Raw genomic sequence first — 23,712 nt, 5'->3', positions numbered from 1 at the left:
CAGAAAAGCACTTCAATTTATGGTTGAGTCCCTTTGACTTAAGTTTGCCACAAGCATGTGCTTAAGGCAGGGGTGTCAAACATACAGCCTGTGGGCTGGATTCAGCCCCCACAGCCTTGACTGGGGACCAGTGGCAACCAAGCACCTGGTCAAGACTCATGGTACCGGAGCCCCAGCAGCACAGTGGCTTGCTCCCATGATGGCAGCCAAACAGGCACCCATCATGCCAGAGTGCTTCCTGTGGCACTGCTGGGACACCAGTGCTGCTGCCCTTACCCAGGTGCTTGGCAGCCAAGCTGAGGAAACCTACAGCACTGGAGCCCCAGTAGCACCACAGAAAGAAGCCTGGCACCCTATGTATGACCCAGCCCTTGGGGCTGTCCCCAAGCCATTCATTCAGCTCATGGACTGGTCACTCGCTCATCTAGCCTGCCAAACCAGATGAGTTTGACATCCCTGGCTTAAAGCTTTACTCACCCAGGAATGTTTTCTTGAATGGAAATACAAAATAAAAATTGAGTTACAAACATACACAAATCTTTAGGGGATGTGAAGTAAAATACAGGTTTCACTACCTAATATCAGGTGCCCATGTTCAGATTTTAAATAAATAGCAAGGACATTGTTAGAGCACGAGATATCAAAAGTTTAAACAAAGCTAGAGATGGAGGGAGGTCACAGAGGAGTGTCGCATTTTGAGAATACTGAATGTTAATAACAAAATGAAATTTTAATTATTTTTTCCAATAATGCAATGTATTTTGACTGACGTGCAGAAAAGACAGAAGCACAACGACAAAGATGTCCAGACCAAAAGATAAGGTGTGAAAGACAGGACTCCTGATAAGTGCACACGAGTTCAGCAGAAGGTCTTCCAGTCCACCACTAGCCACTGGTCTGATTCTCTGAACATAAGCCACTGATCTGTCAATCCACAGAATCACTCTTAAAGGGCTCTTATTTATATAATAGCAAAAGATGGATGTTATGCAGGGGATGCTAAACTCAGTGGAGAGACAGTATGGACTAATGCTTAAATAGAGTGAAATTGCAACGTACCTATTATAAAAGAAAATACACTAGGTCTGGTGCCCAGCATCTCAAAGAACATGTGTACGTATGCTTTGGATATCAGATGCTGACCAAGGGGTGAAACCTTTTCTAGTTATGGAAATTTTCAGCAACAGTATTTGGAAATCGGTGAAAATGAAAATTATAAGATCCCCCACATGAACAAAATGGTCACCTAAGGCCACTTGTAGACCTTAATTTAATGGCACAATGGGATGTGATCCCTGATCCCAACAATTGCGCATTCTGCTATACTATACATATATGGCAGAACACAAGATTTTTGGGATCAGGAATAAAAAGTGTCAGATCCCATCAGCTTTATGGTTGGTTTTTCCCATTTTATGAGCCAGTAATTTGGTTGAATGTGTGGCTGTAACAGAGACCCATCCCAGGTGTGGCTGTGATGCTCCTGGAGCCCTCTTGGCCCTCATCAGTCTGGCTTTCTTTGGGCAATATCCCCTTCTCCTCACCTGCCACACCTTGATGAAATGATACTTTCCAAAAAGGGGTGCTGCCCCCAGGCTCCCTGAGCAAGATTTCACTCCAGTGTCGTTGCTCATAACGTTAAGGGCTAATTATGGGGCCTCCATCCTCCCTAGTTTCCACACCCATGCCTTGCAGATGTCACACATACTAATCAGATCCTAACCTCCCCTACAGGCTACAGGCTTCTGGCCCTGTTCCTCCTTACACCAGCCCCTCTCTGGGCTGTGGGTACTCTAGCCACCTCAGTCTCCGGCTCTGGCCCTTCTGGCTTTCAGTCCTTCTCCTTAGACTCTGGCCCTGCTCCTAGGCCAGTTGAGATCCATGGGCTCTCCAGCCCCACCTGTCTCCAGCTGTGGCCAGACTTGGCCTTTGGCCCTTTCTGAGCCCTGGCCCCATGGCCAGTGACACCTATAGCCACCCTGTAACCAACTACCTGTTCTCTGGGCCCTCCAGCCCTCCACTGTTTCTGAGCTCTCTAGCCCTGGCTCACTCTCTCTCTCTCTAAGCCAGCTGGGACCTCCTTACCTCCCCATAGTTCCTTCCACAAACCACGAGTGTTGCTCACCCCAGCTCAGATGTTAACCAGGAACCCTGCTGCCCAGGAACTCCTTTCTCTGTGGCCCTCAGGGCTAGACTCCCTGACCAACTCAGGCGTGGGCTTATATTTTTCAAACCTGGCCCCCTTCTGGTCAGGTGACTCTCTGATTGGCCCCTGCCACAGCTGCGGGGTGGTTCTGATGCAGCCTGCCTTCTCTTAAAGTAGCAGGCACACCAAGCCTCCTGCTACAGCGGCAAGTTACCATTTATTGCATGATTAACAGGTTACTCACGTGATACATGTAACATTTGCCAGGGGCCTAAGTGACTTAATAATTATCTGGTCCTTTTCCTTGTCATTCCTTTTCTACTACCTCTTCCTAAGTTAAATTTACCTAACCTTAGAAGTCCTTTCCTGGAGTGCATGGAAGTGGGTATGGTGGTACAGTCACACCCTTCTTCTGCCACAGCCTGGCCCTGACTGACCCAGGCACAGGGGAGGTTCTAGAGCTATTCTTGCCTTACTACAGCCAGCAGCTGCTGCTGTGTGGGGTGCTGGGTTTGACAGGGAACAGTGGCAACAGTGAGCAGGTTTCCTCTTCCTGCCCCTGCTCCATGCTTCTGTCCCACTGTCATCCCTGCTGGCAAGGAGCAGGCACTAAAAAGAGGAACCCATCCTCTCCACCTCCCATCACCCCTGTTCTCAACTGATCCAAGCCCAGGGGAAAGCACCAGAGCCACTTCTGCCCCACTCCAGCTGGGCTGTGCAGGGAGCTGGGCTCCACTGGGAACAGGAGCAGCAGCACACAGGTTCCTCCTTCTAGCACCTGCTCTTGGCCAGAGGGGAACACCATAGTAGGAGGGCCAGGTGGAAGGAGGAACCTGACACTGCTGTCACTGTCCCTCAGTGAGCAACTGCTCCCTGCAGCCTGTGACTGGAGCAGGGCAGGAGCAACTGGGGGCTCCCCCCACACCAGGGTCAGCGGTGTCAGTGGCAGCACCACCACGGGGAAGATTCCTCCCTCTTTGTGCACTTGCTCTTTGCAGTGTTACCTGCCGCTGTGAAGACTTCAGTCATGCCTCACCCCCGCCCTGCTGTGGTCTGAGAGATGTCGTGCCACATCCCCTTGTAGTAAATTCCAGATCTGCCCATGGTTCTTTGGCCCTTTATCTATATTGCACAGGACTGCACTTGCATTTCTACTGCATCTGTTGAACTTCCAAATTTATATATAATAATTAGGACAGCAGAGATTCAGTGATGTTAAATGACAGATTAACAAACAAGAACAAAAGCATACACAGCAGTAAGAAACAAAACAGGTCAACTGTTCTGTAGTGGAAAAGTCATTATTTTCTCCAGTGCATTCTGGCAAGGAATCACTTCTTGCTTCCAGTTAGTTTGCAGGCTTCTTTTTTTGGAGGGAGAGGAGGCAGGAGGGCTGCTTTGTGTTAGGATATTGTTAGGGCAGGAATCATATATCTTTTATTAAACATTAGAATATTATGCAAAGAAGTGCTATTTCTTTTACTCATACAGGCAGGGTGGGCTTTTGTTACATTATTCCCATGCATTAACTGTGCTATTAAGCAGATTGTACCAAGAACAAAATGAGTGTTTCACACCAATTTTTTAATACAGAAAATTATATCTGAGATCTTCAAAGCAGTGTTAAGGATGTGGATACAGACTGTGCTTCTAAAGTTTACTGAACAGTGGCATAACTAGGGGGAGGTGTTAGTAGCAACTGTCTTGGGGACCAGCTTTGGGGAATGGAGAGGAGCAGCTGCAGCTGGTAGCTACATGTTCACGTTCATCATCATGGTAGCAACCAGAAATCACTGCTTCCGCTTTGCCCCAGGCACCCAGCCACATCTCTGCACTCCTGATACTGGTGATATTTTGGATGTGCATGCTGCTGCATTGATATATTCAAAACATTTTAAACATAATAAAGGCACAAGTGGCCATGCTTAATATGATGTTTGTGATATAGAGATTTCCTTTAAATAAGTATTCTAATAAATGGTGTTCGTTTAACAAAAGTAAAGTACAGTGACTAGTCCCTGTGTACATCTGATCCAAAAGTGTAAGTAGGCTACCTTTTCTTCTGAAGTTTAATATACCTCACAATCATATCATAGTCCTGCATCTACCTCAGTCAGTTTTCCTGTGACAGCCAATACAGAGTTTAGCTTTCCTTCTGTTTCTTGGCTTTCTGGCTAACTCAGGTGGGTCATCAAAAGTTGCTGATCCTCATTCACAGTTCTTTGCAGTCACGGAAACTGCATAAACTGCCCTGCTTTACTGAGACTTTGATCACCTTTTGTACATTGGTGAATATAGGATGCGTATACACAAAATGTGTTAATGTTCATTAGCTTAATGTAATACACATTACAGGCACATGTCTAGACATGTGTGCCCTTAATGTGCATTAAAATGGCAAAATTAGGCTAATCACACCTAATTTTGATACCTGCAAATGCAGGTATCAAATTTAGGTGCAATTACTTAAAGCGCATTAACGCACATATAGATGCAACCCAGCTGTAATTTTAGTGCCGGGTCTGCTCAGCTACTAGGGGCACATGGCAGGGCTTCAGGGTCTTGGCACTAACTTTAGTGCCAAGTCCTTGTACGTGTAGACACCTGCCAAAAATTGCTTAATGCACATTAGCTTAACACACATTAAATATAGTCACACTTAAATGCACGTGTAGATGCGCTCATAAAGAAGGATTTTGACCTCAGGAAAAGCTCTTTCATATTGCTCAAACCCTATGAATGCAGCTGGTCCTAATAAAGCAGATCCAGTGCCCTGAAGTTTTTTGATTGCCTCCTGCTGAGGTACCAAATATAAAAAAAGTTTCTGACACTCCCTAGTGACTCTTTGGAAGTGCTGAAACTGCACGAACTCTGCCAACCCTAATTTGAGCTTTAACGTAGCACCCTGTTAAAACTCTTATTGTCTGAGAACGTAAGTGATTCCTGCTAGAAACTACAAGACAAAGAAGCGTTCCTTATTCACAAATACAAATGAACAAAAACACTGGGTTTCAAAAATAATTTACAAGCATTTTCCTACTGACAGAAGTTTATTTTCTGCATATGTTTATGGCCAAAACTACAGCAGCCTTTTTTCTCTGTGGAGATTTTTGATAGAGAAAGAAATAGGCCTAAAGGTCAGGACAGTTGAACTCTATCCCCAGTTCTGCTAGTCCATGTGACATCATCTTTCTGACCATGATTTTCAAACATGATTAATGACTTCAGATAACTAACATAAAGGGCCTGGTTTCCAGAGAGTAAGCAGATGCTCAGCACTTTCTGAAAAACTGTTTATACTGTCTCAAGTTGGGTATCCAAATCACTAGTCACAATTGAAAATATGACCTAAGTTCTCCCTGCTGTCAAGTGAGAATAACACTTACCCTCCTTGCAAAATCACTTGAATTCTGAATGAGTCATGTGAATTTGTTTTGCAAAGTACACTAAGATGTAAATGCAAAGCGTCATTATTACTATAACCTACTTCCTAGATCACAGATTCCTGTTTGACATTTCCACTGTCCAGGTCATCACAGCCTTAAACCACTACCTGTTTCAAAATCAATAATCATGACACATTCTCCCTCTTCTGTAGGCTTGTCATTGTTTGTAAGCTTGATAACCTGTGTTTAGCTATTGGCTTTCTCTACTTCTCATGCTGTTTAAAACTGGTCTTTTGATGTTTATGTATTCCACTCAATGAGCTACATTTCAACCTTGTTATTTCATTTCCTATTTATTTCCATATTCTCTCCCTCAAGAAAAGAAATCACCTGTACCATAGATTTGTTGAGGTCCTGTGATGCAAACTGCACAAAATATGATTTTCTGCCTTTGTTAGAGCAGTTAGACTCCATCATACATATTCCTGGGCATAGCTCTTTCATTTCTTACCTCCTCAACCTCACTCAAATAAACTATTGCTGTTGACTTTTTTTCTTCTGCTCTATGTTTCACATTTGATTTTTCTTCTGCCTCATAAAACACAGGCATAGATTTTTTTTAAATAAACCTCAGCTGATATGACAACATGCATCTCATTAGAGGTGATATTTCAAATGTTGGTGTTGCTGTTTACTGTAGTAGCAAGGATTGTTACTCTCTCATTCCACAAGTCTAAATGCTCATTTCTACTGTTACCCTTTGAAGTCTTCACTGGATTACAAGCTACAAAGGGCTAAAGCCTGTATCCCTTTTTGTGCCTAAATGGCATATAGACAGTCACAAAACTACAGTTTTTGGCATTTACACAGTTTGGGATTCTATTTAGCATATGAAGAAATAGGATCACCCTGTACACATACCTGCTGAAAGTAACATGGAGGAGAAGGGTGACAGCTCTTTCACTGCTTAGCTCAATAGCCCCATGCAGTAATGCAGTCTTTTTAAAATCAAGGCACCCCTCCAAAATTTTTCAAAATTTAGCAGCACCCCATTTTAAAAAACTACTACAAACATATTATGAATATTCTAATATAAACATTATACATCTATTATTAATTCATGTGATATTAATTGATTATGCACCATTATCATTCTGTTACAGTCACCCCTTCAGGCCATTGGCAGGGAGCGCTTCCCTAGCTGTGCCTGGCCCAGCTCTACCACATTTGCTCCCAGGGCAGCAACGGACTCCCCATACATGGATCCAGGTCACTGATAGAGACTGCAAGCCACTGAGCTGAAGTCACCCCAGGGCTAAGTCCCCCCTGAACTCCAGCCCTGGGGCTCTATGGGATACAGTCCAGGGATGCTCCAGGGATGCCTGGCCAGCTGGGATGAGGTGCCTAGCTGCACTTGTAGCATATGAGGAGCACTGAGGAGGTGGAAAGGTAGAAGGTGGGCAAAAGGACACACAAGGCCCAGGAGGCAGGAAGCAGCAGGCCAAGGGGGTGCTGCAGCCAGTGGAACTCCCACACATACCTGCTGCAGGACCAGACTGGGAAGCAGTTGTGGCAGAGGGCTGCACCTGCTTGCACTGCATTATGCAGGCAGGCATGCTGCTTCTGCTTCAGTTCTTCCTGGTTTGGCTCCAGTGTTCCTGCCGAAACGTGCAGTCTCGCCCTGCAGTGGCAGGGGGTCGGCATCATAGCAGCCCTCTGGCAGGTTTGTACAGCACACTGCCCTAACAGTTTGGGCACTTGCCCAGAGAATGGAAGACTGAGGTTTAAAGTGCCCTCCCCCACCACACACACCAGGAGGGAGTTTGAACCTGTGTCTCCCATTTCCCAGTAAAGTGCTCTAGTTCCCAAACCACAGACTCTTTTTAGTGCTTTCCTCACTAAGAGGCTGGGGTCAGAAATTACGCATCAATCAGTATAAGTGATCAGAAACTGGTTCAATTCTGTAATACAACAGACATTCAGTGTATATAAACTGCTTTCAAAATGGGCTAAAGTGGTTTAAGATAAACCTGGGTGGATGTAGTATCAGATTTAACTGATTTAGGCTAACTGAAGTTTTGTCCCAGATCCTTTCCAGAGTCAGGTTAACTCTCAGTCCCATTGTATTGCACCACCAACTCTGCCTTGTCTGCTTTCTCTTGAGCCCCCATGTGTCTTTCACTTGGATGCCCAGTGGACCATTTTGAAGAGAAGGGTGGAAGATGCACATTCAAATCTTGCAAAGGAAAGATTTTGTAGTTTTCTTACAGTTAATTTCAAACTTTTTAATATAGTCCTATTATTAGTACTCTTCAAAAAGCTTAAGAGAAAGTGGATACGTTTAATTGGAGCCTGTTTTATTCAGTTTCTTGCTGAAAAATTCAGCTTTAATTCATCTTTTCAGTATCTTCCTCATAGTTTTGCTCTCCCAATAAGGAATTTCCCTCCCCACCCAAGCAAAGATTAGACTATATAGCAATATAGACAATTTTGTGGGGTGGGCAAAATATGGCCTGTGGGGCAGGTCCAGGCCACCAACTGACTGGATCCAGGCCATGGCTACCCCTGTGGTGCTCCACATGGGGCCGAGACCCACCCGCTCCCACCGGGGCAGACTGTGCCATGCTCCCACCAACACCCACCCACCTGCATGCAGCTTCTGATGGGGATGTTCCCAGTGCAGCTGCAGCTGGACGGATGCTGCTGTGCTCCACTCAGCTCCAGTGGGAGCCACCCAGCTGAAGCTTTCTCCCTGCCTGCCTGGAGCAGTGTGGCAGGAACAGGAGCCATCGCCGGAGGCAAGGGGAGCGGAGCAGCACCCATCTGGCTGCAGCCATGCTAGGAACAGCCCCGCAGAAGCTGGGTCCAGGCCAGTGGAGCTGTTCTGCTCCCCTCACCTCCAGCTGCAGCTGCTGTTCCTGCTCGTGGCCCTGCCACACCACTCTGGCCAGGAAGCTTCAGCCAGGCGGCTCTGGCCCAGCATGTGGAGCTCTGGCTCTACCTCCCGGCTGCCTTCCCCCTGCTCCACCCACCTGGCGGGCAGAGCAGCTGGGAGCTGGAGCCAGAGCTCCACACACTGGGTAAGAGCCTCCTGGATGAAGCCCACCCAGAGTGGCTTGGCAGGGACAGCAGTCACAGCTGGGGGCAAGGGGAGCACAACAGCCCCACTGGCCCAGGCCTTGGTCCTGGCCAGTGTGTGCAGCTTCCCAGGGGCCTGTTCCTGGTGTGGCTGCAGCTGGCCAGGTGCTCTGCTTCTCTTGCCTCCCAGTGACAATGCAAGCCCGTCTGGCTGCAGCCGCAATGGAAACAGCCCTGCCAGAAGCTGCACACTGGCTGGGGCCAGGACTGGGGCTGGGGCCGGCAGATGTGTACAGGACCATGGCACAGGCTGCCCTGGGTCGGGCTCAGCCCCATGTGGAGCACCACAGGGACAGCCATCAAAGGGGCAAGCTTTGCTACATACACCCCTGTCCTCCCCCTCCCTCCCATCACACTAGCTGGCTCCTTAGCAGGCCCTCTCACATCCCCATATAACCCCCTTCCACCCTTCCCACAGGGCAGAGCATGAAGGGAGCAGTTTGTGCCAGTCCCACTCCTCAAATATTCTCCCCATCCACCCAAAGCCCTATAACAGGAGCAGGCAATTATTTCGGCCAGAGGACCACTTACTGAGTTTTGGCAAGCTATTGAGGGCTGCATTGCAGGGAGCCAGGGGCAGATAAATTTTTTAGGGGCCCCGGGGGCCAACTAGAATGGCCTGGTGGGCTGCATTTTGCCCACCCCTGCCCAATAAGGAGTTTTGGTGAGTTGTTGCGTGGGTCAGAGCAGGGCAGGAAGAGGACGGAGTACTGACCTGGTCCACAAAAGTTCATCAAAATACTCTATCTGGCTCTCTGGCCCAAATAATTGCCCATCCCTGCTCTATATATTCTGCTTAGTTGCTCCAGTTCGATCACTGTGCAAAACATGCCTAAGATATGGACAAAAGCAAAGAAGGAAGACACTATGAGATTTTTTTTCACTTGTTTTGATTTCATATGGGTGCCACAAGCTCAGTGGACTCCCCATGATTTTCTAACCTAAGAGCAGCACTAACATGGTTGACTAAGGGATCTCTTTCTGACAGAGTAAACTGTATACCCATGAGCTTTCCCTCCTCTTGAGTATTATAAGGGCCTAATCCAAAGCCCATTAAAGTCAATGAAAACCTCCCATCCACCTGAACAGTATTTGAATCAGACCATAAAAGAGCTAAAAATCACATCTAGATATTCAGCCTTCCCTTGCTCATATCATGTAACAAGAACAACAATATAACTAGAACATTAGCCCCCAAATAATTAATTAGCTTTTGTTTTAAACATGCCCTTTGTTTGACACTGAATAATGACAGACGAGCAAGAAAAAGATAGCCTTTGTAGAACAGGCTGCCAGATTCAGCTTCTTTCTAGCCAGGACCTTATTCTAGGCAAAGGCTAGGCTCTCTAACTTTAGTTTAGAAGTTAGAAAGCAGAATCCAGCTGTGACCTGAGCCAAGTTAGGCACTCAACTTGTTGTTCGGGGTGCGACCCAGGTTGTGACTATTGCCCCGGTCCCCTGATGTTAGTTTGTGAGAGGGACAGGTAGACTCGTAAAGGTTCCAGAAAATTTTATTTGATCTCTTACTTATGCATCACCAGTGTGGATGTGGCTGCGCAGGCGGTTACACTTGGCTCTGTCCCGGTTCGGGTGAGGGGCAAACAAACGGAAAACAGAACGATGAATCCGAGACCCAAAACGACAATGAACGAACGGTTGATATACGAGATACCCAAGTGCACAAACAATTGCCTATGGGCTCCGGAGGCAGGAGAAGCCGTGGGAAGCTGGCCAGGCCTGCCCACTGAGCAGTGGACCCTCTGGCTTCTCTCTGGGCAGAAACTCAACCCTAGCTTTTATAGGCCAGATGACAGGCACAATTTCAAGCCCTGATTGGTCACATATTCGCGCTAAAATGTTCACGGGGTTTTTCCACAGGGGACGGGGTTTCCCCAGCACATGGCCATGGCCATGCAGCAAGCCAAACAGGGGCTTTCCAGATTATGAGGAGAGTGCTGACGGCATCTGTTGCTGGGTAAAGCTGGCAGAGTCCAGCTGGAGCGTGACACTTGTAAAAAAAAAATCCTAATATTTTCAAGGTAGGTCTAAAACAGATAGGATAATATCAGGCAGGTTTCTCGCCAATACTCAGAGCCAATTCTTACACAATTTACCCCAGTTTGCACAAACACCAACTGCTCACACAGAGTGATGCCCTACACATCTTTTTTTTTTCTTTTCTTTTTTTTTTGCATTTTTGATCTTTGTATCACAAATTAAACAAGCTGGGGCCTACAGATAATTTTTATGAGTCTCAGCTCCAGGTGGGTTGTTTTTTTTTAACCTTTTATTGTCATCCTTTTGTTTTAGCAGTCACAGTAAACTTTATAGCCAAACTGTTTTTTTTCTCTGGACTTATTGTTGCTATCCATGGGAAGAGGATAACTTATTTGATCCTTTCCATGACTTTACACTGAATAAAAGAAAAGGTATTGACTTCTGTGGGACAGCTTATTTCTGGCTGAATCAGCTGGGCAGCTGATAATTTCCATGGCCTTGTTCACAAGATACAGTGCAGTTATATCTGTCTCCTCTTCCTCCTCTGTTACTGCAGACTGTCATCCCTCTCCCCCTTCTTCCCTGTATTCCTTTTTCCAATTTATTATGTTCTCATTTTGAATACAGTTGGGATTTTCCCCCCAATTTATATATGTTTGATACCAAAAAAACAGCTCTAACTTTTTGTTAAGCAGTGTGTTGTTTTAAAGCAACTCAAAGTATAATGCAAAAAAAAAATGTACTGTATGCAATAAGCTACTTTATCAGAGCACTTATTGGGCACATCTACACAAGCTGCTACAGCACAGTAGCAATGAGCTACTGTGCCATATCTTGTTCCTACTGTGCAGTAGTGTTTCCTGGTACTAACCGTGTGGTGACTGTACTGCACAGTAATGCCAGTTACTGCGCAGTTTTTCAGTACTTGCTTATGCAGTACTATGCAGTAAGAACTGCGTAGTCTACCACACACATAGATGCAGCCACTTTGTATTACTTAGATGCTTTTAAAATATACATTATTTTTAGTCCCCCATATGATTTTATACTAAACACAGGGAAAAAAATGTTTAAATAACTTAAGCATGTTGTACAGTCCCAAACCCAGAAAAAATTAAAATAGGGCCTCATGACAGTCTTTCATAGTTGTCTGTTTAGTTGGGGTTTTTTAGCACAGTAAGAATAGTCCTTAATTGTTTCCTTTGAAATACCTAGCTGTTGCCAGCACATCATTTAAAGGAAAAACTTTATTTGAACACATTCGCTATCCACCCAGTCCATGAATGTTGTCTTTTGTAGCCAAGGAAACAAAATCAAAATGGATCACTTTTGCAGCATTTATGGGGATTCTTACGCTGTTAATTGTCTTTTACAAAAACTCCCATTAAAAAGGAGGCAGAGCCAGTCTGCAAATAACATTTAAGTGGGTAAGAAAATAATTTTACTATGTGTTCCCAACTAATGAAAGTAACTGCTCTACCTAAGTAGCATTTGCGTGCTTCTAGCGTGTTGTCATAAATGTGTTGTTTGAAGCAGACTGTAGTAAAGTGATTGTGGAACTGGAAACCAGGAACGCCAGAGATCTAATCCTGGCTGTGTCACTGCTGGCCCGGTTCTTCGCATTTCAGGCAATCAAAACTTTCCACTGAAGGCAATGGGCGTTTTGGGTGCATCAAGAATGCTAAATAGGGCAATTATATGTGGCCCTGGGCACATTTCTCTTCATTTCTATGTCTGTAAAACTGAGATAGTAACAGTCACCAACTTCAAAGTGATGTTGGGTAGATTAATTAATTAATTAATGTGTATGCAGTCCTTTGAAAATATAACATTAACTCTTATTACCAGTGATTTGTTATATAGTATGGGCACTTTGTGGCCTTCTGATTTTATACAAAGGTCCTCTAGATTAAATTAGATTATTAACATATTATTATGTTAGCTCGTTTGATTATTTGCAGGAGAAAAAAAAGGGGTTGGAAAAAAAAACCCTGGCTTTGTCATATGAACTGTGTGTGCAATTGATGGAAATTCTCAGTATTTGCAAAACAAGGAGAATAAACAAAGTGTCTGGCAACTGCTCTCCTGAAAACATTTTATCATCTATAGTTCTGAGACTGAGGAGCCAAAACAAACTGTCATTGCTGACAGAAAAACCTGACAATTATTTTACATTGATTCAAGTTGGCCCAGCCCTGCCTAACCTTGTTTACTCATCACGGTCCTTTAATTCATATTAACTTGGCACTGAAAGGGTATATGTGGCATATGTGCAGAAGACCCATTCTCTGCATCTTAGACTGAGATAAACAGTGCATTGAGTACTTCTAGTTCATTGAGCTCTTAGGTAGATTTATATGCATTAGATAGAACTGGTTAAGTTCCTTTTATCCCTACTGGGTTTTTCATGTCTGTTGACTATAAAACTAGAAGCTCAGTAGAAGCAACATCTTCTTCTAAGCCTTCGGATATATATGAAATCCTCCCACCACTGGCCAATTTAAAGACACATCCAAAGAGGATGGACAGTTTTAAGCTCTTTTAAAACATAAAAATAGAAGGGTTACAGCAATTTGGCAGCCAAAAAAGCAATTTACGGGTCTCTGCAGAATCCAGGGCTATGTGTAAGAAAGCTGATCAAGATACTATGGAAAAGATAATGGGGTCGGAGAGCAAAAGAATCTCTCCATTTTGTAACCAGCCTAATCTGGTCTCCAATGAAGTTTCTTAAGTTTCTTTGGCTGAGCCAATAAAGCTTAGTGTGATGGAGCAGTTGCATTATTACAGCTTTAATATGGCTCAGGGAAAGCTGATGAGGAGCAGGGTTGCTTTAAAGTTGCTTTATGGATTCACAGCTGCTTGCATAACCTTCACTGTACTGAGAGTAGGAAGACAAAGGCACAGGGAAAGTCTAAGCTCTTGCTTTAATTATTTACATTCTTGTCAGTAATAAAGGGCTTTTTATGTCTGGAATGTATTATTTGTATTATCAAAGCCAAATGAGATTGTGTGCTGTAGCTGTTAACAAATTAGTGTGCGACATGAAAGCATTCATATTTTTGTTCCCATAATTTACTTCTGTCAAAACTAAAAGCAGCACTTGATAATCTATTAACAAACTTTTTTAAAAATGGCATGAGGTGCAATCGTACCTTTACACAGTGTAGTGCAAGAGTACATGTGGCCACATCCCAGAAGTGGTGGATAGAAAAATCTGCCAGAATGAAAATCCAAGGGAGATCAAACCAGGCATGCTCAACAACTTTTCTCTTTTTCACATTCTGCTCTTCCCTTCCCGCAGGCAAAACTCACACTGACTTTACTGAACTCTTGGCAGTGTGAGGGTTGCAGCTAGGCATGCTGACACAGCACAAGATATAATCAAAAATCTTGATTCCCCTGCCTTGGAAAACTGAAGCCCCCTTTACACGTGCAGGTAAAGGTGCAATGGGCTCTAATGCACAACCCACATAATTATGCCCCTACCAAGCTGCACATGCATGGCAGGAGGTGTGATTGTAGGAGCGTGCATTACACCTTGAGCTCCCCCTGCACCGGCAAAAAGCAAGCTCCAACAGGGACCACGTGCAGCAGGACTCGTGGTCCTGGCTGCATCACATGTGGGGGTGCATGGAGCACCCCACGGCTGGGAGATCGCAATGGCCAGGAGATCACAGCAGCTGTGATCTCCTAGCCACTACATGGAGGGCCCCCACAGCTGGGAGTTCACAGCAGCTCCCAGCCACAGACTGTCTATACGTGCAAATTAAAGCTGCATAGAAACCAGCTATGAAGTTATTACATCATTGTCAAGCAATAACTTTACAGCTGGTTGGACCTTTTTAAGGTGCCATAGTTAATTTGCACATGTAGCCAGTTTCAATTTATTGCACAGTTAACAAGGTAACTGCATAATAGATATAACATGTAAATGGGGGGGCATAGTGACTACATATACTATTGGGTAACAGAAGACTAATGAAGAATAAGGAAAATGAATAATTCATTTGTGCATTCCACATTGTGCTGGTGCTCCTTCCTTGAACAAGGAAGAATAGATCTCAATAGTGTTTTGGAGAGGTTTGAGTGTAGGAAAAAGTAGACAACAGAGTCCTGGCCATCCATCACACTTGGCATCTGACTGACTGCCTTTTCTCAGAACTGTTTCAATGTGAAACATTCCTCTTGTGTGTAAGGTTGCACCCAACAGATCATCAGATTGTTCTGTTTAACAAAATCCTTAATCGCTTGAAAGACAAGAACCCTCCACCACATCTTTGACTGACAGAGCTGCCACAGAACGATTGCAAGGGCAAGAGAGTTTTCATAGTAACACTCAGTCAACAAGCAGAATGGCATCTGATAGAAAAAAGCTACAGTTTGAAAACAGTGAATTACATAGACTGCTATACACTTGAAAAGATATAAACAAACAAAATGGCTTGGCTATTATGTGACCCTCTCCCCCTTGCAATTGTCATTCCTCCCCTCCCACCGCTTTTTTGTCTATAAAGATCTATTATCTGCAGACAGACAGACAACAGAAAGAAGGAGCTGGGAATGGACATCTCTGCTGCCTCTCTAATGGACAAATCCTTGTCCTGGAATCCAGCAGGTAAGCGAACAAGTTACCAGGACTTTCAGGTATGCACAACAGCAAGAAGTTGTAAACTGTGCTGTGAAGAATTCTTGAACAGGGAGAAAAATAAGCTAATCTAACAGATCGCATGTGCTTTCTATGTGATGGCAGGACAATAAGACACCAGGATGTAGCACCAAGAGCGGAAAACAGGAGGCCGGGAGCTTGAGTTCTGTTCCTGACATTACTGTGAACTTGTGTGACCTTGATTAAGTCATTTAACTGCTCTTTTACTTAGTTTCCTCTTTTTTGCAAAACTATTTATGATCCTTTGGAAGAAAGGTGCCACATCCTACTAATAACATGATTTTTTATTAATTACTCTTATTACGGCCACTGTTTTATTATTTTGTATATAGGGTCACGTTCTCAAATATCAACCCAGTTCAGTCCATTGAAGTCAGTGTTTATAAAATGATAACTAATGCTGTTTCTGCAAAGAAATTCTGAATTAAACAAATACTTGACAAGAAAAAGGACTCTATGTTATACATTTGTCAAAATAAAATAATAATAACAATAATAACGTAAAGAATTGGCAGAATATTTGCCAATATGGCAAACTGGCAAAATACTTGAACATGAGGAAGGCGTAGTAGTGGCCATCTTATCAAGCTACATATACTTAAGAATATTTGTAAAAGGGGCGAGGTAGCATTATTCACTTTTTGCCATGCTCAAGTATCATATCACATTTTCAAAGAGATCATTTGAAAGTGCTGTGTTACCAGAGCCAACTTGAGCATACGCTACCTCTTTCTGGGTAGGTTTACACTGCAGTCAAAGGGGTGACTGCAGCTCATGTAGGCATACCTGTCTAACTTTAAACTAGTTAGCGCAGGTACTGCTAGCATTGTCACCATTGCAGCATAAAGTTCATCACCGGCTACAAAACCCAGGTGGGCCCTTGGTAGATGGCCAGGTAGTCAGCCCACCAAGAGGTCTGTACCTCTGCTAAATTCTACCAGCGCCCTCCAAGCTAGCTGGGGTAGGTATATGGGACATCTAGTTCCTCATATAATTATCCATGATTATGCACTGAGTTGGCTCTGTCATTAGCTTGGTATCTCCCGTAGTGCTTTCTGCAAAATCTATGTTTGTATAGCTTAGTAGCATATGAAACTGCATGTGCGTATCACAAATGCTTAGACATGTTAACCACTTTCATTCATCCATCCATCATAGAACAGGATATGAAACAGCTGTACCCTACAAAGAAGGTAAAAAGGTTAAGTTTACCATGCTATGTTTGTTTGTGTTTTCCTGCAAGTTCAGTAGATTGTAATAACATTGAGATCTTGTCTTTTAAAGGGAATTTTGGAGACACGCGTACAGAGCAGGTAACATCCTTCTTTCTTTTTTTCTGCCTTATACTACTCTGTTTTGCAGCTTGATGTGATAGAGCCTGCATGCAGGAGTCCTACTGAAGTCAATGGAAATTCTATATATGAATGACTTCTAGAAAGGGGCCCGTATTTGCATGGCTTGAATCTAGCTCAGCTCAGTAGTGACTGAGATTTCCAATGGCCATTTAAGCAAAAATGAGCAGTTGATCTGAGCCATGTCCATCTCACAGAATCAACCAGCTTCCAGCTACTTAGTCTCCCTCTGCTCAGTTTTAGCAGTTATACCAACAGCTGAAGAGAAGCAGAGTCCTAAATTGGCTCTCCTCACCCCCAGGTGGTTTGATGTACCTTTTTGCTGCAGTATGCTTGGGGTACTAGTACCTTCTGTGTGATAGCAAATCCCTGAGTATGTGGAGGTCTTCTGCTGGTCTTGCAGGAACATCATAGTCACTTAATTTTTGTTCAACTAGAATATGGCAGCGATCACTTCAGGCACCACTGTCATTACAGTTACAGAAGAGTTTGCGTTTAGAGTTGCTTAGACTATGCAATGCCCACTGCTTGGCCTTGGTACGAAAAAAAAAAACAAAGCAAAAAACTGAGCAGAAAATGGCTTCCCTCCAGGATAGTATGAAAGCACACCCTTTCTGTTATAAATATCAAATTTGTGCTGACTGGACTGTCTCTCTAGGAACTGTTTAACCCATCCAGGATCACCAAAGAACACTGTGCTAGAACCACACTTTCTCCAGGCTTCAGCATGGCCCAGCCCATTCTTGATGAGTGAGATACAGGCAATGCCTAGTAGCCATAGGCGACTCATGGGGTGGGGCCACATGCCCCGCCCCCCAAGACTGGCCACTGCCAACACCAATGCCGGCTTCTGCAGGTAGTCACCACTCACCACCACCCCTCCCCTGTTGCTGATGGCTTCTGTGAGTGGTTGCCACTCGCCACCCTACCACCAACCCTGCCACCCACAAATTGTGCCCCCCTGCCCCGATCTCAGGAGTCACCAGTCATTCATGCTAGTAGCCGATAACAGAGTTGGCTGTAATAGCTTTGTACCAAAGGAAATCACCAGGCCTAGGTACAGACAGTCAAAAAGCCCGACGCTGAATCGATTCTTGTGGCTTGTTATAAACTAGTCAGGGGGGATCAGCAGGCATTGGGGGAGTCACTGTTCCCCCGAGCACCGCCAGGAGTGACCAGGAATAACGGTCACAAGCTGGCAGAGGGTAGGTTTAGGCTAGATATCAGGAGGCGCTACTTCACGGTCAGGGCGGCTAGGATCTGGAACCAGCTTCCAAGAGAAGTGGTGCTGGCCCCTACCCTGGGGGTGTTTAAGAGGAGGCTAGATGTACACCTTGCTGGGTCATTTGACCCCAGTACTCTTTCCTGCCATGGCAGGGAGTGGGACTAGATGATCTGCTCAGGTCCCTTCCGACCCTAGAAACTATGAAACTATGAAACAGTCTTTGCAGGTTAGTCTAAACTGCACAGATTAAATTGAAAGAGAAGTGAACAGACATTTACCTTTGATTCAGGAATGTTAGCCACATGTCTGCAGTGGCCCATGCCAGAAACTGGGGGGTGCTAGAGCACGGCTCTCTGTCTGTGTGTTCACTTCCTCTTTATGCTGCCTCCAAGTTCTGGGATTTGCAGTCCAGATTACAGCAACAGGACTCTACAGGGTTGCTCATCACTTCCTCTTCCTGCTTCCAGGTGCCTCTGGGATTTGTAGTCCATAGTCACAGCCAGCAGTAAGTTTGAGTAGGGGAAGGGGTGTTACACCCCCCCCGCCCAGCCCCAGTCCCCAGCCCCCAGCCAGAGGTTTGCCTGGGGGTGGCAGTTCTCCCATAGACTGGACTGCATCCCCAGCTAGGCTGGCCCCGCCTCCTCTGCCCTTGTCAGTCAGCTCTCACTGAGTTAAGCAGCAGAGGGGTAGGGCCAGCTCTGCTCTCTGGAGCAGACAGCACAGCCCAGTCCAGGACTGCAAAGCATGCTGGGATACTGGGGGACTGTGGTTTAACTTGAACCAGGAAGGGGTCTGAGACAAAAGTTTCATAAACCGGTTTGACCCAAATCAGTTAAGCCTGATACTACATTCAATCAGGTTTGTCTTAAACCAGTTTCAGCCATTTTGAAACTGGTTTATATGCACTGAACGTCTGTTCTGTTACAGGTTTAAACCAGTTTCTGATCACTTAAACTGATTTATGTGTAACTAGGAGTGCACCAATAGAGATTATTCGGACCAATACTGATACCTGATATTTAAGGAAGCATATCGGCCAATACTGATCCAATTTCCAGTACAACTGCCCCCAACTGGTAAGTCCAGTGTGATGGAAGGGGAGGGGAGAAGGAAGGGGCATGGGGGAGAGGGGTAGATCAACGCCACTGTGGTGAGAGAGGGGGCAGGGATAGGCACTGTCCAGGCAGGGTGGGGGGAGGCCTGAGCCGTGGCTCCTGGGGAGAGAGGTGGCTTCTGCCGCTGCTTGCACCCCAGGAACGGGGGTGTGCCCCTGGATCTGCGTGGGGTGGGGTGGGGTAGGGCAGTCTGCAGCTGGGGATGCACTGGGCTCTTCTCAGTGGGGCCTGGTCATGGAGTGGGCACCAGTGGCGCTGTGAGGATGCTGTATCCACCCCAGATTTCACCACTGCTCCACTCCTAATGCCACTGCCGCCAGCCACCCAACACAGCCCCAGCTCTTCCCGGTGTGTGAGTGGAGGCAGGGTGTTGAGCTGGGGCTGCGCCAGGCAGCTGGCAACAGCAGTGCTGGGAGTGGAGCAACAGCAAAATTTGGGGTGGATGCAGCATCCTTCCAGTGTTGCTGGCACCCACTCCAAACCAAACCCCCAGCGAGAAGAGCCCTGTGCAGCCCTGACTGCAGCCGCCCTGCCCTGTGCAGATCCATGGGACACATGCCCCACCCTGTTGCTGCACAGTGCCTGCCCTTGTCCCTGCCTCTGCCACCTCCCTCGCCACGGAGGGCACTGATCTGTCCCCCGCCACACACACACCCCTTCCCTTCCACCTCCCCTTCTACCACACTGAACTTACCAGGTGGAGGCAGCTCTCCATGCTGCCAGCTGTGCTGCTCGCTGCCTGAGTGCTGGTCACTTTGGCTGCACACAGCACGGACATTTATCAGCCAAATTATTGGCCCCATTGAACTGATGTCCAATACAGCCAGGTTTTTTTATATTGGTACCAATCCGGTATCGGACCAATGTATCGGTGCACCTCTATGTGTAACTTCTGTCCCTAGCCCAGTTGCCTCCTTAAGATTGCTCTGCTCTCTTTATGCTGGTCCCACGTGTACAGTATAGAGAAATAGTTGACAGTCTGTGTCGTAACAGAGGATGCCTATGTTTGCAGCAAAGGTAAGTGCTCTCTGCATATGTGTACACCTCAGTAACTTCACAACCAGTTCTCACATCCCCTAAGGAAGGATTGGGGATGGCTGCAAGAAACCTGTACAGCCCAATGGTGCTTCCAAAATTATTCCGATTCTGTATTCCAAAATTATTCCGATTCTGTATAAAGGAAGGAGGGAAGTTCCGGCATTAAGATACTGGACCATCACAAAACAGAAAAGAAACAAAATAGGACATTATACATCATTATGTCTAATTACACTATCATATATTTTTCACACACAGTCATATTTTTTCACATACAATGTCATGTACATGTATATAAGGTTGTAGATAAATCACATGACACTGTATGTGAAAAGTATGTGATACTGTAACTGAACATAATTTAATATTCTAGAGAGAAGTTAAAAGTCATTTCTGTTCTGAAAAGTAACTGTTATTGTGGGGCTCTACTCCTCATCATTCAGTGTCTCCAGAGCAAATATATCAGCAAAAACATATGTCCTGTCCCCTCCCCCACTATTCTTTTTTCAAGTTCAACCTGGGAAAATGACAGCCAGGCTGGGTTCTTCCCTTCATGCATACAGGCACCTTTGGTGATGGTTTTGCAAAATAAATTGCAGTTGTCCAACGTAATCTGGGCAATCCCATTGTCTTCAAATGATGCCCTTAGTGACATCTCTGCAATGCCATTGATCTCAAGAAGTATGCATAGCAGGAACTCACTGGAAACTTGGAAGATAATTGTTTGATACACAGGCAAAAAAATATTACTGCTCTTCTCTCACAGTTGTGCAAGCTCCTGATAGACTAGTAGAAGGGAAAATTTATTTTTGTCACTAAAATGAATAGCTCTGACAATGTTTCATAGTTCTCAAGGAAGCAGTCCTGGTAAGATGTCACTTTTCACAGTGGAATAACATTTTAAAGCCATACATACACTATTAACTTTGATGTGTCCTGACTTTTTAGTGCTTAATCATATAATCATCCTATTAATGTATCCTATTCATGTAAATGTGTCTACAGAACACTACATGCATATTTTAGCAGTCTGTGCTGGATGCTAATGGTTCTGTTCCAGTTAAAAAAATACTTTGTTTTTCTGTTCTCAGTTAAAATATCATTCTATGTAATTAAAGTTCTTGCATTCAGTAATCTATGATCTTGGAAATCTGCCCTTGGAGTATCAAAAACATTTCTTTTTGCCCAGCTGATTGTAGAGAAGGCTGTATCCTTAAAGAAATCACAGAAATGACATGGTAGAATGGCTAGTATCGGTGCTGACCAGGGAACTATACTTATGCTTTAGAGACTGTTACTGTGAATAGCAGAGGACTAAACTGCATATACACATAGGATCCAGCACCCTGCCCTAGCTGGGGCTTTGCTCTGAACAGTTCCTCTGAGGACCAAAGGGAAGAAAGAGACCTTCCCCCCAACGCCTGTGCAACATACAGCTTTACATTTCAAGCTGTGGGGTGGCTGTGGTGCCCAGTGGGTGCAATATCTTTAATGTACCAGCATGTTCCCCCTTTCACCCTGCTGCTCTTCCAGCCTGACTTCCCTGTTTCCTCACCTACCTTTTGCACATTGCATCAGAGGGATTCCTCACAATGCTGGGCTCTGTGCCACGCAAGAGGTGCACACCCAAAACCCAGCCCTCTCTTGCGCAGTTGGACTGCACAGCTTCCCCTGCCAGCGTGACCTCCTCCGCCACAAAGCTTAGGACTTGTTTTGCCCCATAGCGCGAGACAAGCTGTGCCAAAAAGGAACAGACATGGCCTATTCTCCAAGCAAATGGAGACCAGGGACCTCAGTGAGAATGTTTGCCTGCGGATGGGAATATAAGCTCTTATACATACACCTTCACCTGTACATTCTTTGCTCACTGTGAATCCAAACAATGAAGAAACACTTCCCTGAAACTGCAAGGTACACACACAAAATTGTTGCCAGTCACCTCCCAGACATCTCACTGTCACACAGCCAGAAAAAAAGCTCAAGTATTTTAAACAGATTGAGCTATTTTCTAAAGGAGATGGTTGGCTGTACTTCTTATCACCAGCCCCTCTTCATCAGTCCAGTCTTAGGGATTGGAGACAGGTGGGGATGAGCGAGGAGATTCAGATCCAGTGGAACTGCACAGCTTCCAGTGCCGAGGTGACCTCCTGACATTTCCTAAGTGTTGGGTGTTGCATTTGGGTTCCAGCCCATCTCTAATTAGATAAGGGGCCTGGAAGTCCTGAGAGCCATCTTCTGTACCTAATCCTGTTCTAGCTGTGTGGCCCTGAGCAAGCTATTTAGAGCCAGATTTCAGAAGTCTGTAGTAATTAGGACTGTCTTAGTTTGTGGCAGGGGGGAGGGGTCCAGCTTGATGTGAGCAGGGCTCCCTCAAAAGCTGCTAATCACCTGCCTCTAAAATCAGACTCCACACTGAAAATGTGGGCCTTAACCTCTCTGCAGCTGATACAGGGCTAACAAGGCTCACCTGCCTTTGTATGACACTTGGAAATCTTCAGGTAAATGTCACTAGTTTAATCTATATTGTGAAATGACCACACCTCCCACAGAGGAGAATTCCTGTACTGCCCTTCTGGTGAAAGACAAGGCGTAGTCAGTCTCATTTAGGGAGGAGTTAGGAGCAAAAAAGGAACAACAGAGCATAGCCATGATTAAGGCATATACAAGTGTCTAGTGTTGAAATGTTAAACAGAAACATAAGGTTTGAGCACATGGTATTTTGCTGTGCCTAGAAACAGTCAAAACTGCAGATTAATTACTGAGATAATGCTATTGTCCATGTTGAAATGTCTAGTGTCATTTAAACAAGTGAGAATGCTAAAAGTCTTGCATCCATTAGCCAGGCATGAAATTTTACCACACTTCCGGTGCATGGCACAGTGCAGCCCAGTGTAGGTGTACATGTGCTTTCTACCCATAAGATTACTTTTTCTTTAAAAAAAAAAAAATCAGTGTCCACTGGGGCTGTGTAGGTGTCTTGCACCTACATTTGCTCCCATAAGAGGTCATGGACCCTCCCTCACATCCCTCTCATCATCCAAGGCAGCAAGACACAACTTGGAAAACTAATCATAAACACAGCAGGGATGGCAGACTGCATCATGCCAACTGCTGTGGTAGTTTCTAACCCCTGCTTGACTGGCCCTCATCAGCGGGTAGAGTTGATGCCTCTTCTATCTGGAGAAGAGGCACATCTGCTAGTGTTTCATCTCAAGGACTTCCAAATCAAGGGGCACACAGCTGAAAGAACACCTACTTTATCCAGTGATACCTATCTCTAAACATGGAGGAGGCCTCCCTCTCCAAGAAAAGCCAAAAGTTGTGCTCAATGAGTGCCCCTCTAAGCAGACATCACACCCAGGTCTAGCTGTACACCAAAGAAGAGATAGGCAAAAAACTTCTTTGAAATATCACTATTTACACTGATACTGATGAGCCCAGCACTATGCTGTCAGCAGCCCCGAAGGCAGCTACCATTTTAGTAATGGTATTAATAAGAGTGGCACCAGCTCCTGTAGTGGCAATGAACATCATCAGGGCACCTGTGCTGATACCAGTGCGAAGGCAAAACTGAAAGGGCCAAAAAGAAATACCTCTGTAAGTGGTGAGAGACATCACCCCATAGAGAAGAAGGGAGCCCTCATCCCT

The 23,712-nt window shown here is 45.3% G+C and overlaps 1 protein-coding gene across 4 annotated transcripts in view; it reads left to right on the top strand.

Moving 5' to 3' along the window:
* WDPCP (WD repeat containing planar cell polarity effector) overlaps positions 1–23,712 on the top strand; it is a 307,079-nt gene that overhangs the window by 279,115 nt on the left and 4,252 nt on the right. Inside the window, exons 17-18 of one of the 4 annotated variants that reach the window (XR_016442845.1) lie at positions 15,202–15,283; positions 16,619–16,647. Coding sequence is in view for 3 of the 4 variants with exons in the window: in XM_090050454.1 (XP_089906580.1) it covers positions 15,183–15,283; positions 16,619–16,647 (130 nt within the window). In the remaining variant the exon portion in view is untranslated. Of the gene's footprint in view, positions 1–776; positions 923–15,182; positions 15,284–16,618; positions 16,648–23,712 lie in introns of those variants that run through there. The other 3 variants (XM_090050455.1, XM_090050454.1, XM_090050456.1) reach the window with 3 other exon arrangements.

Source organism: Crocodylus siamensis, chromosome 1, assembly GCF_052110815.1.
Source record: "Crocodylus siamensis isolate JL-2025a chromosome 1, ASM5211081v1, whole genome shotgun sequence".
NCBI lineage: Eukaryota > Metazoa > Chordata > Crocodylia > Crocodylidae > Crocodylus > Crocodylus siamensis.
This window is presented reverse-complemented; position numbering and strand designations above follow the sequence as displayed.